The 17,104-nt window shown below is 39.9% G+C and overlaps 2 protein-coding genes across 3 annotated transcripts in view; both read left to right on the top strand.

The window, feature by feature from the left end:
- Window positions 1–17,104, top strand: part of LOC311030317 (uncharacterized protein) — a 242,164-nt gene that overhangs the window by 9,021 nt on the left and 216,039 nt on the right. The gene's annotated exons all lie outside the window — the stretch shown is intronic.
- On the top strand, window positions 1,286–15,302 carry LOC311029722 (spindlin-1-like). 2 transcript variants are annotated; one of them, XM_084035011.1, is made up of 8 exons: window positions 1,372–1,423; window positions 8,691–8,775; window positions 9,138–9,243; window positions 9,798–9,846; window positions 9,974–10,109; window positions 11,238–11,355; window positions 12,583–12,816; window positions 13,518–15,302. In XM_084035011.1, the coding sequence occupies exons 3-8, from the start codon at window positions 9,204–9,206 to the stop codon at window positions 13,715–13,717; spliced, it is 777 nt and encodes a 258-aa protein (XP_083891137.1). In that variant the 5' UTR covers window positions 1,372–1,423; window positions 8,691–8,775; window positions 9,138–9,203; the 3' UTR covers window positions 13,718–15,302. The 2 variants fall into 2 exon arrangements, with proteins under 2 accessions (XP_083891136.1, XP_083891137.1); XM_084035010.1 differs by lacking the exon at window positions 8,691–8,775 and having other exon boundaries at window positions 1,286–1,423.

Raw genomic sequence — 17,104 nt, 5'->3', positions numbered from 1 at the left:
TGTTTCCATCTTACCTGTCCCTCTATCTAGCTAACTGTCTGTATGTATGTCCCTATATTACCTGTCTCTCTCTCACTCTCCCTGCCTGTCTCCTCCACTGTCGCATTCAACAGCAGAAGGGGTCACTATTAAGCAAGGAAAAACAGCCTAATGCACCAGTCGGTGTCCTTGTCTTTCCTCTCGGTTGCACTATTTGGCAGAGCGAGGCAGGGGCGGGGAGAGAGAGTGAAGAGCGTCACCTAGCAGCATTACGACCGGAAGTGAAGAGGTGAAGAAAAATAAGAGCTGAGCATTTGACTTTAGGTTAGAGGCTATGGCTTTTTGACCCCCAACAACTCCCCTGTCGAATTACATTTTGGGTGGGGATCAACGATGGAGGAGGAAACCAAAAAACAAATAAATACACAACATAGTAATTTAACATACTGTTACCATTACCAAGAGTTTAACATGGGTGATGAAATGATGATCTTATCTGGGAAGACTTGTTCTCCTCAATTAACTGTTATACTGGTAAATTCCCAGTTTGTATCAGCTGCCAACATTCTGTGTTTGCTCTGCAAAGCATTTTATACCTGCTGTCCTGCTGCTATCTCATGTTTGGTAATCCTGAAAATCAGACCTTGACCACTTATAACAAACACAGCAGTGCATTCTCTGACAAGCTAAGCGCCAACTCCTGCAGAAGCTTATTATGTTCACAAGCCGTTCGTCTGGGGGATCCCGAGGCGTTCCCAGGCCAGTGTGGAGATATAATCTCTCCACCTAGTCCTGGGTCTTCCCCGTGGCCTGATATGGATGCCCATTAGAGGATGCCCATATCATCTCAGCCTAAATTATATGATAATATAATATCTCTTTCAAAACTTCTGCAGTCAGCTCCACTTGACATCAAATGTGTGCCATCCACTTTCATTGCTAAAGGCGTATTGTATTGTTGCTTTTCCACATAACCTGCACACTTGACATTTCGAGTGTGGGGGCTATCATCCCATAAAGGCCCCCCAACCAAGCACAATCAACACACCATTCAACAACTATTTCATATATCGATATGAATAACCTGTAAGTAGATGGTTGAGAGGATGATTTTCGATAATATACCTGTTCCAAAATGAATCTAAATTTGGGGAACATGCGGTTCCAGCTACCCCTTTTTATATTAATTTGATTAAATATAGGCCTGTTTGTAATATACGCTATCATCTCATCGTTGCCTATTCTCAGGCAGAAGCGCTTTTATTGTGGAAGGCGTAACCGGAAGTCTCGTGTTTCACCTTATGTATCTTAACGTGCCGCGGTGAGATGGCTGTGGAGTCTCTGCTGGTTCCTGCGAAGTCGAAACGGACTCTGTGGACAAACAGCAGGAGGCGAGAAAACCTGCCGCAGTTCGCACCGAACTCCATTTTTAAAAATAACAACGGTAAGACAGAAACAACTATGCACCTGTCTCTCAGCTAGCTAGTCAGCCCTCAGGTAAACGGCCAAAGCAACACACACTGAGCGCTCGTTTTGTCGCTGGCGGTCTCCCGCCGACGGTTGGTCTGGCGGGGGAGGGGCGGGGGAAGAAGCAGCAGACAGCAGGAGACTGGACCCGGTCTGCTACTGTCTCTCTGTCTGGGATATTTCTGCCTTTGCCGCAGAAATGCTGTCGCACAGTCCCTCCGTGGGCGCCCTATCTGAGACCCCTCACTCCCCCTGATCCGGGGCTGTAAATAACAGTAAAAAACCCGAGCAACATGGCTGACACTGGCCCTGCAGAACCTGCTTGGTCGTCTGTCAGGACAGATGATGACTGTATATTTATGAGTATTATTTTTTAATATAGCCAGTGGTCAAGCTAGCCACTTCATTCACACTGACAGATGGAAAAAAAGGGAAATACACGTGGCTAATGCAGCTGTCAGTGGAGACTGAACGCAGTAAAAACCTTTATTTGAACACAGGGGCTGTTTGTGATTTTTAGCATGGCCTTTCATATACATTTACTGCATTTCCTGTAATGCATTTATAAAATGTTTTAAAAAGCGTGCGCAGCGCTGGGGTTTTCTGTTGAACGCTGATTTGAACGCCTCAGTGTGTTGAAGGCCACGCCCCCTTTACCAACTTATAACCAAATCAAAGCAAAGGTCAACTGCAGTGTGATGCTGCTAGTACAACTCCAACCCGCCGACCGAAATGCTGATGCTCATCTCCCACCGAACAACTAATTCTAAGACTAATAAAAGATTACACTGGGTTTACTCGTGGCACCCAAAACTGCATTATTGCTGCATATCTGCAGCACATCCTTCTTCCAGCATGGTGAAGATAGCAATCAAAAACTTTAAATTCACCCAATCACATTAAAGCATGCTATCCCTCGTACACGGGTATAGTTTTTATTTAAAAGATTTTTGTTTGTGGTGAGCACAGCATTGAAAAATGACAGCAGAGTAACTGCACATTTAAACATTCTTTCTAAGCTATAACCTAAATCATATGACTGTAAATGTCATGAAACCTACCAACACTGGTGTTAATATTGACATATTTTACAGATTTATAAATAAAAAAAAAAAAACAGTATTTCACTGTTGAAAATGGCTCATAACACCATCCACTGTTTTAAATGAGCCCTAATCATGCAAGGCCATCTCTGAGATCTCTGACTGGGTTAATTTACGTCATGAGATAAAAGAGTGTTAACAATCTCTAATCAGACCGCCCTCCTTGCCTCTCTCTATCTTTTTGACTTTTTTCATAACCACTATGTACAATTACGATCATAGCAAATGACAAAGTCTGGTGAATCAGTGTAATGTCTGATTATCAGTTCATAACTATGTGCTTTCCTATGCTGTGACGTGCTTCGTAGATGAAGTATGACATTTTATTTCGTTAATTTAGTGGCTCGCTAGTTGGCGTGCAAACGTTCGCTAATTCCACAATGTTTTCATGCTGATGTTACATTGGTTACAGAAAATGAGCAGGACAGTGGGCTGGTGGCCAGTTAGCATTGGGTTCCTGCCTCGGCCGCTAGAAGATTACAGGCAGAAGGAGAGCAAATGGCCGCTCCAGAGACGGAGGCGCTAGGATTTGCCCTGAATTTGTGTTGCTACTCGTTGCTAGTCCATCTTCAAAGCTGGCACCGGCTCCTGTTATAGTAGTTTCCCAGGGACAGTGAGGCGGACTGACTTCAGGGTGTAACTCTTGTCTCATTTGTGGTCTGATAAAAGGTAAACGCATCAAATTCAGTGCCCCGTGCCACATCGCTCTTTTCCAGGCTACTGTAGCTGTCTTGTGTAGATGCTTTGTCGAGTTTTTTGTGGGCGTGGTTGCATCTTTCAGCCCCATGCCAATTTTTTTTTGTTTCTCAAAACTATGTAGTGTGTGACTCAGACCTGGGGGTTTCCACAGTCACAGCCCTGTTACAGATTAGCATGGATGCTAGCCAAAGCAGTTTCTACTGTTGCATCTCTGCTACAGTGTAGCATGGAAGTTAGCCAAACATGTTTCCACGGTTACAGCTCTGCTACAGTTTAGAATGGATGCTAGCCAAAACAATTTCTCCTGTTACATCTCTGCTACAGTTTAGAATGGATGCTAGCCAAACATGTTTCCATGGTTACAGCTCTGCTACAGTTTAGCATGGATGCTAGCCAAAACAGTTTCTACTTACATCTCTGCTACATTGTAGCATGGATGCTAGCCAAAACAGTTTCTACTGTTACATCTCTGCTACAGTGCAGCATGGAAGTTAGCCAAACATGTGTCCATCGTTACAGCTCTGTTAAAGTTTAGCATGGATGCTAGCCAAAAATGTTTCCACGGTTAGAGCTCTGCTACATTGTAGCACGGATGCTAGCCAAAAATGTTTCCAAAGTTACAGCCAAAGTTGAACTGTTCCAAAACATCATGTCTGATGTCATAAAGTGAACAGTAACCATTGTTGTTTTTGTTTTGGCAAGTCTTTACAGTGTATATATGCACTTTGCACTTAACAGTCCTCACTGACAGAAATGTGTAACTGGAGGGAGGAAGGCTCTGCTAGCTACGAGACCTGCTAACGTTGAGTCTGCTACAAGTCAAATGTGTGCATGAAAGTCACCTAAAACATACAGGCTGACTGATAGTGGAAAGAAAATAATATATAAAAACTCTTGCTGAATCATGGAGCTGCAGTATCAGGTTGTGCAGGGCTGGGACTTGATATAGTCCAGATGTTTAAGGGGAGACCAGAGGGAAACATTCAGTGTTCGATATAGACTTTTCAGTGTGCAAAGACTGAGCTGCACCTCTCTGGTTTCACTACATTTAAGTTAAGTCGTGGACAGAATGAGTCTTGGCTGTCCAGCATCACTCTGCCCCTCATGGCAACAGGCTAATCATGTGTTGCCTGGGGCAACGGGAGGGAAATTACCACCAGCTGCAGCCAAATGCTGTAAAATGTCTCTAGTTTCTGGTTTAAGTTTTCAATGTCAGCTGTGATAAAACTGTTGGTTAGAAGCCGTGATGATGATCAGATGAACACATAAAGTTGTTGTACTATTGAAATAGTTGATGTGTCTTTATAGGTGAGAATTTAAATTGTACTAACACAGTAACTTCCTGACATTCCATCCCGGCTCTACGGTATTTGGCAGAATAATGTATTAAATACAAAAAAATGTCTTTGTCCACGGGGGGCAATTAAAGGCACACAGTAGCAGTACAATAATAAAATGTACAAGAATAAATGTAGAAGAATAAAATGAATAATATTATGTCGGGCACACACCTTAAAAGCCAGCCCACCATAACACTGCTACACATAACGTTGCTGATCATTTTCCCTCCCGCTCTCTCGACAACACACACAGCGGGTACCAGGGGTATTAACAGATCAGTGGGCTGAACGGGGCCGATGGTGGTGGTAGACTGGGAGTCGAATAAAATCAGGTCACTATAAACTACGGATGTTGATGGTTAATAAGGACGTCTTTGATCGGTTACATGAGTCAGTCTATAGGTTAATTTATGACTATATATTAACCAATTGCGATCTTGGTGATGCTGACCCCCACGGTGCCCACGGTGTTACACAGCTGGACACATACATAAATGCTCCATGGTGCCGGACCGGTGTCTGCGAAACAATTGGTGTCGCTCTCAGAGCCAATTTAAGAGCATATTTGAAAGCAAACAAATAACTACTGAAAAGGTGTCAATTTGTGTTGTTTTTTTCAAGCAAAACTGACACCACAACTATTACGTTTTTTCAGGCAACATGGAGTTTCCATCTTTCTGAGCTCAACTGCCCGTTGCACTATAGAGATGACCTCTGGTGGCGTCTGCTGGTCACTACAACACATCACATCACATCAGCAGCAGCGTCTAAACACTGTGGTAGTATGGTAATTTGCCAAAGCCTAAGGGGCCCTCTCATAGGTCGTTTTGTCTGACCGACAGTTTATGCAGAAACACTTTACTATCATAGAAGAGAAAGTAAATGAGCAATATTCACATTGGAGAACCCGGAACCAGTGAATATATGGCACTTGTCTCAATGCAGGATGACCAGCTCAGCACCTGGCTTCATCTTTGCTAAGTCAGGAAGTATGAAAACTGAGAGAAGAGACACACACACACACGTACATCTGTACAATGTATCAGAAACAATACATTTCTTATTAAAATAGTTGCAGATAGTAGTTTAAATAGCTTTTTTAAATGAAAATGATTTAAATAGTTGCAAATTGTTTGTTTCTTTGTTGATAGATCAAATAGATCAGTTGATCAAAAGTGCTGAGACAATCATGTTTCAGCACTTTTGTTAAGTCAAAACTTTGAGCTGGCTAATTTATTTTAGTGGTTCAAAAAACTGCTGTTTTAGTGAATTTGTTTCTTTTGTTAATGAGGAATACAAATTACTATTCCTACAAGAAATTGTATTGTACTTTGTTCTAAATTTAATGTGAGGAGAAATAACGAGCATCTCTTTTGTTTAAAGCAGATATCTTCAAAAGAGGGTCCGCAGAGTTACTCCAGGGGGTCCCTGAAATGATTTAATCCCAAACCTTTTTCTTCCAACTGTCAACACTTATTATTTAAATGGCTTAGTATTATACTATATATTATTATTGGTATTGGCCCGGATTGATAAGCAACACAATTTTATATGATATGGTATAGGGGGTCCGGCCACCGTGTCACTATCAACCTCTGATTTAGAGTTTGGTTCGACTTTGGTCCCAACAGAGTATCAGCTTTCTGGTGGTTGTTTTGTTTTGTACAAGTTTTCTTTTGTCCAGCTCAGATTGCAGACTGATCTCATGAAGTGGTGTATGTATGACATGCCAACTCGTATGCCATTATGGTGTGTTATCACTACACATAATTGCCTTTTCTTGTGTTTATCTTCGCCGTTTGGCCTCCATTGACTTAAATGACAATTTTCCTGTCCTGTAAATTGTGAAATTATAACCCTAACCTAACCCTCACCGGCGATTATGCGTGGTTATAACATGCCATAATGGAATATGAGTTTGCTTGTCATACATACACCACTTCATGAGATCAGTCTGATACAAGTTGGCGTGTCATACATACGTGTCATACCCACGGATAGTGCAAAATGCGTACAGATAAAACACCACTTGGCTTTAGAAAGTGGCGTGTTTATTTACGAAAAGTCATGAGGCCACGTTGCAGATTGAGATAAAAATGTAGTTTGTTGAGTCATTTCTCTGCTAGCCATTTATTTGCATTTACCTGGTGAACTAACAGTCGGTAATGAATATAATAAAGCTTCACAAAAATTGAGCTTCAGCTCTTTGATTGGGAAGTCAAATTTGTCTGCATACCAGTCGGGTTCAGTAAGGCTCACTCTAAAGTAATTTCTTTCCACAAACTTGTCTTCATATTTTCACAGTTTTTTGACAACTTTTCATTTGGAATATTCTCAGCTTTGCTTTACATGAATAACAGTGTTTGGAAGATTCCTTGGGGGAAAGGACTTGAGCAGACCATGAAGGTGACAGTGAACAGGGTCAGATGAGTTACACCCTGCCTGCACATAAATAATACACTGCAGACTTCCTCAATAATTGAAGTATCATGATCAGGACTTGCACTGCTCCAGGTCTTCTCTATGGATGGCACGATACCGCTCTTTCATGTCCAATAGGATACCCTGACCTTGACCTTGAGAATCTGCCGACACTGATACTAGTCTGTCTTTTTCTTAAAACAACTAAGTTCTTTATAAAACATTTGTCTGGATGCACTTTGCTTCAAGATTTCCTCTACAAAATATCATCCTCAAATTGTGAAACAAATATTCTACTCCCCTAACGGAAGAAATACATGGCCCACAACTCGGTTATGCAATACTGCTTCTTCTTTTTATTTAAACCTTTTCACACATAGAATTTAGGTTTTAGCAACGTTTTTGATTGAGTCACATTCTCGGAACATCGCATATTTTGCTCACATGATGGCATCCTTTTTAATATTTTCCCCAATAACCTATACAATTTTGGTTAGCATGTAGCTATCGTGGTCGTGAAATACAAAATAAAGCCTGATTTAAAAAAAAGTTTTATATGTATTTATGCAGGGAGACTTTATGATTTATGGTCATCTTATTCAAGATTATTTGATTCATTTTCACTAAAAGGGACTAAAGAAAGATCTCATCTTTAATGAATTAAAAAAATGTTTTGCAATAAAGTGCAAATTTATAGCAGCATGTTTAAGTGGCATTTTAAGCGTTTAAAGCATATTTTGGTGATTATTGAGATAATATTGTGAATTGCATTTATTATGGTCAGCATAATCGTGACACATTTTCATTTCCATTCCTAATATGTACATGTGTGTAACCTTTTTTGGATTTCTCATGAAGTCTATTAATTTTGTGTTGTGAGAGGTTAATAAGGTGTAATAAACGTCAGCCGTTGCTGTCCGTCAGTCTGTCTCGTTCATACTTTAGCAATATCTGAGGAACGCCCAGATTTATATTTATTCAAATTTAACACAAACATCCACCCGGACTCAAGATGAACTCATTAGAATTTGGTGGTTAAAGGTCAAGGAAGAATTATTGGGAATTATGACAATGTCACACAAATGTTTATGAGGATAAAATGTTGAACTGATGACATTTTGGACAGACATGGATGTAAACTGTGACTTAGTTGGCGGAGGCGTACAACCTGTAAGCTGTCCGTTTTTCTTGTTGTGGAAGTACATCTGAAAGATAAACTGAGCTGAGTGAAGCTTCAAAATGCTGCTGTGATAAATAAAATACAGAGGGTCTGACTCCTGCTGATGAATAATGCAGCCTGCAGTCAGAGTTCAGGGCAGAACGCAGCTGGGTCACCAGAGGCTGCAGAATGTAAATTCATCAGACGCCTTCACATACAGGGTTAAAGCAACTACAGCATTAAAACGAAACTGTTTACACAAAAGAACAATGGCATTTAAGGATTGAAGTAGGATGAATAAACCATAAACAAAACATGTCAAGACCAAGTTTTAATAGAAGACCCAAGGTTAGAGACAGGATAGTGTTTTAAAAGGAAAGCATATGAGCATTCAAGAGGGGAAGGTAGAGAGGAACAGATGAGTCTAAAGATTAGCTTTAAAATCATGGCTGCTATGAAACCATTCACTGAAAGCCACAGCCCTGTTTTTAATTTGGTTGACTTTGTGTTTTTGTATCACAGGTCTGGTTCTGCAGATGAGCCTGAATCCTGAAAACCCAGAAAACTGCTAAACATCTCAGCAGCACTTCTGAGCACTGTAAACTGGGTAAATACTGCTGAATCTGCATTTATTTTACTTTCTGTCATTTTCTAATCCGTGGATAGACTGATGCTGGGTTTCATTAGGGATTACAGATTTTTAGATCCCTGACTTTTTTACTTTTAGCATCTGATTAATACGTTAATGTGATTGAAATTAGCATGTTCATTTGAGCAGGAAAGAGCAAACAACTATCTGCTATGTAAAGATATAGTGTTCAACAACAAGGTTTGTTGTTGTTGTTGTTGTTTCCCCCACTAGATGTCAGGAAGGTTCTAAACTGATTGAGTTCAGCTCTGACAGAGAGCACATGGCTCCATGTTGTTTTGTTCTTCCTCACAGAAGTGTTTCTCCTCTTGTTGTTGAAGCTCTGGGCAGGTTTGTGTTGTAGCTGTGCGGCCGGGCAGCCTGGCTGCCTCCCTGCCTCCAGATGAATGAAGAGCACTCCGGGACACAGAGACACAGCTGATGCAGGTCAGAGGTCACACACACTTATGCACATTTTAACAAGCACACACAAAGTATTGGTTTTCTAACGGATTTCAATTGGATTTGGTTCATTTATATGAAAATCAACTTGCAGAGATTTGAAACGAGATGTATTGAGATAATTCAAGGAATGCGGTTGTAGTCCATTTGATACACAAGAAAAAAACAAGACAACATTTTTTTTTAATTTGCATCAAAAGGAATGTAAACAGCTGCAACAAAAACAATTATGTGGGCAGATAACATGGCCGACATCATAACATTAAAGATTCAACATCCCGGAAGCATTGTCCTTCTGACTATATTGTGTCAGTGAACACAAGACATCCATGTCTAGTTTTCGTTACAGCCTTTGCTACATGATGGTAACTTAACTTTGACGTATATGATGTATGGATGTAAACAGCAGCAGAATGTAACACAGTGTCCGTGGGATTTGCAGGATCTGGAGTATATTGGCTCGAACACACATAACCACGACTGTTTTATCTCAGCAGGAAGTTGTAATCTGAATTGATGTGATTTATTTTTCTCCTCAGGACATCCAGGTGTTTCTGCAAATATGATGAAGAAAAAGAATCCCCACAAGTGAGTTAGGATTTTGGTTGGCATTATCGTGATTTAATTAATGCCAAAATAATTGGGATCAAATATCCTGATAAAGTGAAGATAATATGCGATAATCATGGCCGTGTTGTTTCATGTCTCCTGGAAGGAAACACAAGAGCAGTCTGAGTCCGACCACCAAAGTTCTGCCGCAGCCACGACGTAACATCGTCGGCTGCAGGATCCAACACGTCTGGAAGGAAGGAGGAGGACACGTGGTCTGGAAGGGGGCGGTGCTCGACCAGGTAAGCAGAGTAATTACTGACTGAGGGAGCGATTAACCGAGCCCACCAGTAGTTCAGTATATATTCTGTTCTGTATATAAACACAGGGACTGATCATAAAGAATCGGTTTACATCGGCTTTTTAAGCGTGCTTTCCCTGGTCGTACCAAAATGTCAATTTTATTGGCCAGCGTCAGAGTAGTTTAATTACATATATTTGCATGACGCGATCTGATCGGTTGACGGATCCATCGGCGCCTGAAAAGTTGAGCTTTTCTCAACTTTTTTTTTTTTTTTTTTCATGAGAGCGATGCAATGGAGAATTAATTTTGGCATATTGTGACGCAAGCCCATGCAAAGTCAATGAGATCCGTCAACGGAAAGCTGTAGTGTGAACGTGGTCTAACAGTGTGACAATGGCGACTTTTTGGCAGAAATCTGGGGCAGACCAGGATCTTGTGTTCCATCTGCATTTGGTGTTTGTAGTAGTATTTAATTTAGGTTAACTCCATGTTGCATCCTCCTGTGCTGAAAAATGAAGCCAAGAAGTGCCAAAAATGGCAGTTTTTCAAATGGGAGGTTAAATTATATTAATGCTTAAATACATAATTAAAGGTGTGGCTGTTATGAGTGACAGGTGGTCCCATTCTCAGGTCGCTAGTTGTTAAAATCTGATCCGTCACTCGGGCCGCCTCGGCTCCACCCTCATCCAAACTCTTTGCCCATTTTTGGATTAGCCAGGAGGTTTGGCTGCCTCGTCACTCCCGAGGTGGTGACGGCCAGAGACTGTCACTCATGCAAAGGTTTCACGATGCAACACTTGAGGATATCTTCCAAGGGAACTTCTCTCGAGACAGCGACAAGGACGAAAAGATTAGTCTGTTATTTTTCTGAATACAATGCAGAACTATTCAGTAGTCAAGCATATACAGTACATAAGTTTGATTTATAAACTTTGAATGTAAGTGCACTGTGCAGCTGTATTATCTAGCAAAATAGAAGTGTTGGATAGAAGTGTTTTGGCAGACTGTTATCAGGGGGCTTATAATACTTGATCCGGACATCCCTAATCAAGTGTGTATCACTGCATCCTCACTGCTAGACTGTTACCTGAGTCCAAAAAGAGTTTAAAATGTTTGTGTCCACCAGGTGCCAGTGAACCCGTCTCTCTATCTGATAAAGTACGATGGTTTCGACTGCGTTTATGGTCTGGAGCTTCATAAAGACGAGAGGGTTCAGGGGCTGGAAGTTCTCCCTGACAGACTGGGTAAGACTGAACTGTGGACCGGATCACATTGAAGTCAAATTTATTTATATAGCACAATATCATACACTGTTGTCATTCAAAGTGCTTTAAAATGAAATAAAATAAATAAAATGTAAACAAACAAGATAAAATAAAACAATAATGATCATTTGAATAACAATAGTAATAAAACAATATAACAATAACACAATATAAAGTAACATGAAATAAAACAATAACAATATTAAAACAGCTTAAACCTGCAGAAACAAAACAAAATGGTTCATATAAGAAGAGAATAATACAAAACTAAAAAAGGACAAGATTAATTAAAAGCAGTAGACAATAGGTGGGTTTTCAATTCCTTTTTGAAAGAATTTACCGTAGCGGCAGATTTATTTTCTGTTGGTAGTTGGTTCCAACAGTGGACAGCAATTTTAGGAAGAACGTCTTTATTTTTACTGATTTAAACGATAAAATAAAGCAACAACGAACATTTTCGAGCAAGAAAATGTTATCTTATATACTTACCACAATATATGTTAGCATTTAGCATGAATGGTGTACTAATGTTTAGTGTAGTGCCATGTCAATGATCGCAGAACATTGCAATATGCTAATATGTAGCGTGTCACATACAAATGTTTTGTACACATCAGGATCAGCGTATCATGCTAATGTTTAGTTAAGTAGAGTTTAAATTTCAGCACAACTTAATGTGCTAACATTTAGCATGTTACACTAACATGCTAATGTTTAGTTAAGTGCTAATTTTGGCAGAACATGCTCGCATCAGGCTTCTTATTGTAACATTATCATTTTCATCATAACATCCTAACAGACTAAGCGAGTAGCTGAAAAGCACTATTAACATAAACTAGATGTTAACATGCCTGTTACCATGTGACTGTTTGCATGCAGGTTAGCATACTAATGGTAGCACGTTAGCATGCTAAGATTAGCATTTAGCTCAAAGTCTAGCTTAGACCGGTGGAAGTTGAAAAGGCCACTTTAGAGAGTATAATCCCATGGTAAGGAGGAACAGACACACTGTCTCTCCATGTTTGATCCATTCTTTTGTTTTCTGTTGTGTAATTGTTTAGTGGTTGTAGTTTTTAAAGACGTTTTGTCTTTATTCAGTCAGCATAGAAGGGGCATTGGAGTACAACCTTAGAGACTTTGAGGTTTGGCATGCAACAAGCTCCCCAGCCAGAATCAAACCGCTGACGTTAAGTTTTACTCCTGCAGCGAAATCCCGTCTCACAGACGTGAACCTAGCCGACACCATGATAGGTAAAGCAGTGGAGCACATGTTTGAGACGGAGGAGGGTCCAAAGGAGGAGTGGAGGGGGATGGTGCTGGCCCGGGCTCCCATCATGACCACCTGGTTCTACATCACCTACGAGAAAGACCCGGTCCTTTACATGTACCAGCTGCTGGACGACTACAAAGAGGGCGACCTCCGCATCATGCCTGACTCCAGTGAGTCATCTCATTCCACTTTTGTTTAAACAGCTGGCGATTTTACTAAGGAACCTACCTGAACTCAGCTGGTCCTCCATGTGTGTTGAGTTTTTGTATGATATCTCAGTTCCATCCACTTTAATAGGCAGGTGTAAACGCTCCCAGGCAGGGCTCTGTGGTACTCCCTTATTATTGGAATGCGCAGCAATATCATTATTAATTTGTTTTATTGAAAATTCTGATAATTGCAAACAGTACCCAAATTAATTTACGGTTTTATCTGATGTTATGCCAAACAATATATTATTTTTCTTAGCTATATTGCCCAGCCCTGTGATTGGAAAGTAGCAGCAAGGGCAGGGGACTATTTTTTTCCCTTTTCTTTTTCATTTTAAATTACTTTATTTAAAAATGATTTTGTCATTTAATTCACTATTTTAATTGTTTTGATTGTATTTTTGTCAATTGTTTCTTTTTGTAATTACTTTTTAATTTAATACATTTATTTAATGTGTTCAGTAGTATTTTTCAAGACTTCTTAAATGACATTGATAAATACTTGACTGTTCAGTTATTTCTTATGTGATAGAGATCTTGTTATTTGTCTTCTTTGTTTTCCCAGAAGAGTAAAACAGTAACAGAGTTACTATATTAAGAGTAATGAAATATAATACATATACTAAGCATTTACATCCCTCTCTCTCTCCACCTCCCTGAAGACGACAGTGTCCCGACGGAGAGGGAACCCGGCGAGGTGGTGGACAGCCTGGTGGGTAAACAGGTCGAGTACGCCAAAGAGGACGGCGGCAAACGAACGGGCATGGTCATCCACCAGGTGGAGGCCAAGCCCTCCGTCTACTTCATCAAGTTTGACGACGACTTCCTCATCTACGTTTATGACCTGGTCAAAACTTCGTAGGACTTTGCAGGAGACCCGAGCCCTTCCCACATGACAGAAAGAAATGCAGCACATGTTGAAACATCTGATGCATTTGATCTCGCACTTGTTCCAAAAAATGAAGACTCAAAAAATAACAATTCTCACAATGGATAAAGACGGGATAGATACTCCTCCAGAATCGGCTTTTTCTGGGGACGATGAAAACATTGGCCATGGTTTTATATTACACTTAAAAAATTATTTTACTCCAGAAATAGATTTCAAAAGGATACAGCAAGTGAGACAGAGTCTATGTAGCATTTGACTTTCCATAGAAAAATTAGCTGACCCCTTAAAATCTTTTCTTGATTTCCCAGGAAGCCTTAAGAAACTGTCAAATTTTATTCCGTAGCCGGTTTTCTGTGCGAGGAGCCACGAAGGAAGCGTGGCCTCCGAAATGTGGTCTTGAGTTGTTGGCAGAGTGGAAACATGACAAATCAAAAGTTCTTAGAGATTTCTTGTCCTGTTTCCTGCATCAGCTAACACATCTGGCCACAAAATAAAGAGCGTGAACCTGGACCGCGATCTCCATGCCAGCTGAATTTGAGTTGCTGCAGCCGCTAACTGAAGGTCTGTCTCCGGAGCTGACCACTCAGTGAATTAGTATCCTGGCGACGGGGCGATGCAACAAAAAGACGAGTTTTCTTGTTTTTGCCACTTTAGATTTAATCAAATACACAAAAACATGCACAGACCATAGTTTTGCCAATCTGCACTCGACCGCTCTTCCTCAACGACCGGACGCGTGTCTCAGTAAACTGAATTAGATGAAACAAAATTTTGATAGTCAGCACAAATACAGTTTCTGAGCAGCTGAGTTCAATGTCATAATATTACATTCAGTTTCAAATGTATTTGAATTTGGCCCTAAGCTAACAAATTTAATTTCAAATTCTGCTGTGCAGATTAAAATTGTTCATTTATTTTAATCAAGTTGAGCATAATTTGATTTTTTACTAAGAGCATGTCTTAATTTTTATTTATTATTTCATAGTTTTTAAATATTTGACTAAAAAAGTTTCACTTGGTACACTTTTCTTTCTCCTTTAAACAAAATAATAATTTTGCATTAGTTTGTAAAGTATTCTTTTTTTATTATTATTACCTCATCGTTCTGATTCACCAAGAGGATTTTAATGTTTGCTGTTCCTAACATGTCATCAATGTTTTTCTTGGCTAAAATGGGATTCCATATAACTGAGATCCATACACTGGTCCCAGTATAACCTCCATGTGAGATACTTTATAAAGGCTTGGAAACCTAGAGGGAAAAACAAACCCAGTATCCAGACTGGTTAGTTTGGTCACACACAAAGGGACACATTTATATATAAATACCCCCAAACTTAAATGAAGCCCCTTTAGTCTCAGCGAAGCTTGATTGAAGTGAGATACTTCTGTTCCAGCTGTTGTACAGAACCAACGAGACAGATTTCTCCATCAGTGTTTTACTCACACAGGCTCCATCTCAACAACTCCAAGTAAAATATCCATGAAGAGGGTCAACACATCCTCATGGAAAGACGTCTGCAGCTAAAAACTGTGATTTAAAAAAGAAAAAGAAGATGTTTTTTGTTCTTTTTGCTTTTATCATTGCCAAAAGCCCTCCCTGTTGTGAAGTTGTTTGATGTTAAAGACAATCGGACAGCTTTTTCTTGTGATTTCACTAAAAGCCTTTGGATTTGCTCTCGTGTTGTCTTTTCTACGGATTCAAAGGATGGAGAAACAAACTAAATCTTGGCCAAAGCCTTTTCTGTCCTTGGCGGTTTGTTTTAGACTTTGTTATGGACGGACAAACACCTGGATGTGATTTTCTTTGGGCTCTTCTTCCTCCATTTGAACTCGTGGTGGATTCTAAGTGTCACATTTTGTGGATTTAAGGACTGGAAAACCTGATTTAATGCACCTTAAATCTTAAGAGATGAGAAGATTATTCCCTGGACAGTTGAAGTTGTCAGTTTCTAAGGCATCAGTGGATCCAGTTCACTTCCATGTCTCGGTTGATGAGATGATTATGAACTGAAGTATCCCAGTTTGTATTTAAACACAAACGATTCTGGACTCTTGGCGGTGCAGATGCTCTCCTGGCCGTCTGAAGAAAACAAGAGTTTCTAGTTGAAGTCCACGAGACGGTCCGGTCTGTTCCCCAGCATGTATGCAGTAAGAGAGGACAGTCGGGTGTTCGGTATATTATGAAGACAACCAGTGAAGGGTGACATTTTCCTTTTACACAAATGTACATTTCATTTTATTTGGATTTACACAAGACTGAAGGTTTTCCAAAAACGATTTGTTCTGTTCTGATTTGCAATTCGAAGGTTCGAATGCTAAAAGCTGTTTTTTTCCTGATATCCCAAACAAAGTTGCCACTTTCAGTGTTTTGTCGGCCAGCTGTGTTTTTTAGACGAGAAAAGGATCCTGGCAGAACGTTTATCAAAGCAAAGCAGTTTGAGAGTTTGTTGGTTCCTTAAAAAGGATCATTCTGCTTAATTACAGCAGAACTTCAAACTAAATCTGAATTGTTAATATTATGATGGTTTTAAAGGTGCAGTCAGCTTTTCTTATCCAATATCCCTTTGAGTGAATTCAGTGAATATCTCCTTAAGCCCTTAAAACCATTCTGTGCCGGGAAAAATCTATGGAAGCCCAGAGTGACTTTAATAAAATGATGTAAACTTGAAAATGTAATTAACAATAGTATTATAATTTTCGACATATTCATGTGTCATTTGCGTAGATGCTATACCTCTGGAAATAGGAAATAATCAAAGTGACTGACTGAACCACAAAACACTTTTCCAGCCAATCAGCAACAGGCGGCGCTGGTGCGCGTGCACAGGACATTACTGTATAAAGACAAAGGCAGTAAATCCAGTATGAGTACTGTATTTTAATCAACAATATTTCTCCATAATTGCTGACTCCATCTTCAAGTGTGAATTGGTAAACAAAGCAAAACAGGCCAATATTTTCAATTACACACAGATGTTAGTTTTTCATTTCCTGTACAATAATTCAGACTCAAGTCCGTTAACAGTGAATTTTAGTTTACTGTCCATTTATTTTTCTCCTGAAACTGAGAAAAGAAACCGGTAAAGATGGAATCAGTCAGACGGACAGAACGGTCATGTTTGAAAAAGCTTCAGCCCGTGTACTTCCTGTGATGTAGCTAGTTGCCGAGGCAGATTACAGCTCTTGTTATAACCGCACTAAAAAAAGAAGAAGTCAGACTCTCCCAGAGATCTGTAGATTTCTGCACTTGTATATCTCTTGTTTTTCATTAAGGACACGTGATCATCTCAACAGGCACTATTTTAATTTAAGGAGGAAAAGGCATCATCAGTAAGACTTGATTCGAGGTTATGT

The sequence above is a fragment of the Eutrigla gurnardus genome, assembly GCF_963514095.1.
Source record: "Eutrigla gurnardus genome assembly, chromosome: 19".
NCBI classification, from domain to species: domain Eukaryota; kingdom Metazoa; phylum Chordata; class Actinopteri; order Perciformes; family Triglidae; genus Eutrigla; species Eutrigla gurnardus.
This window is presented reverse-complemented; position numbering and strand designations above follow the sequence as displayed.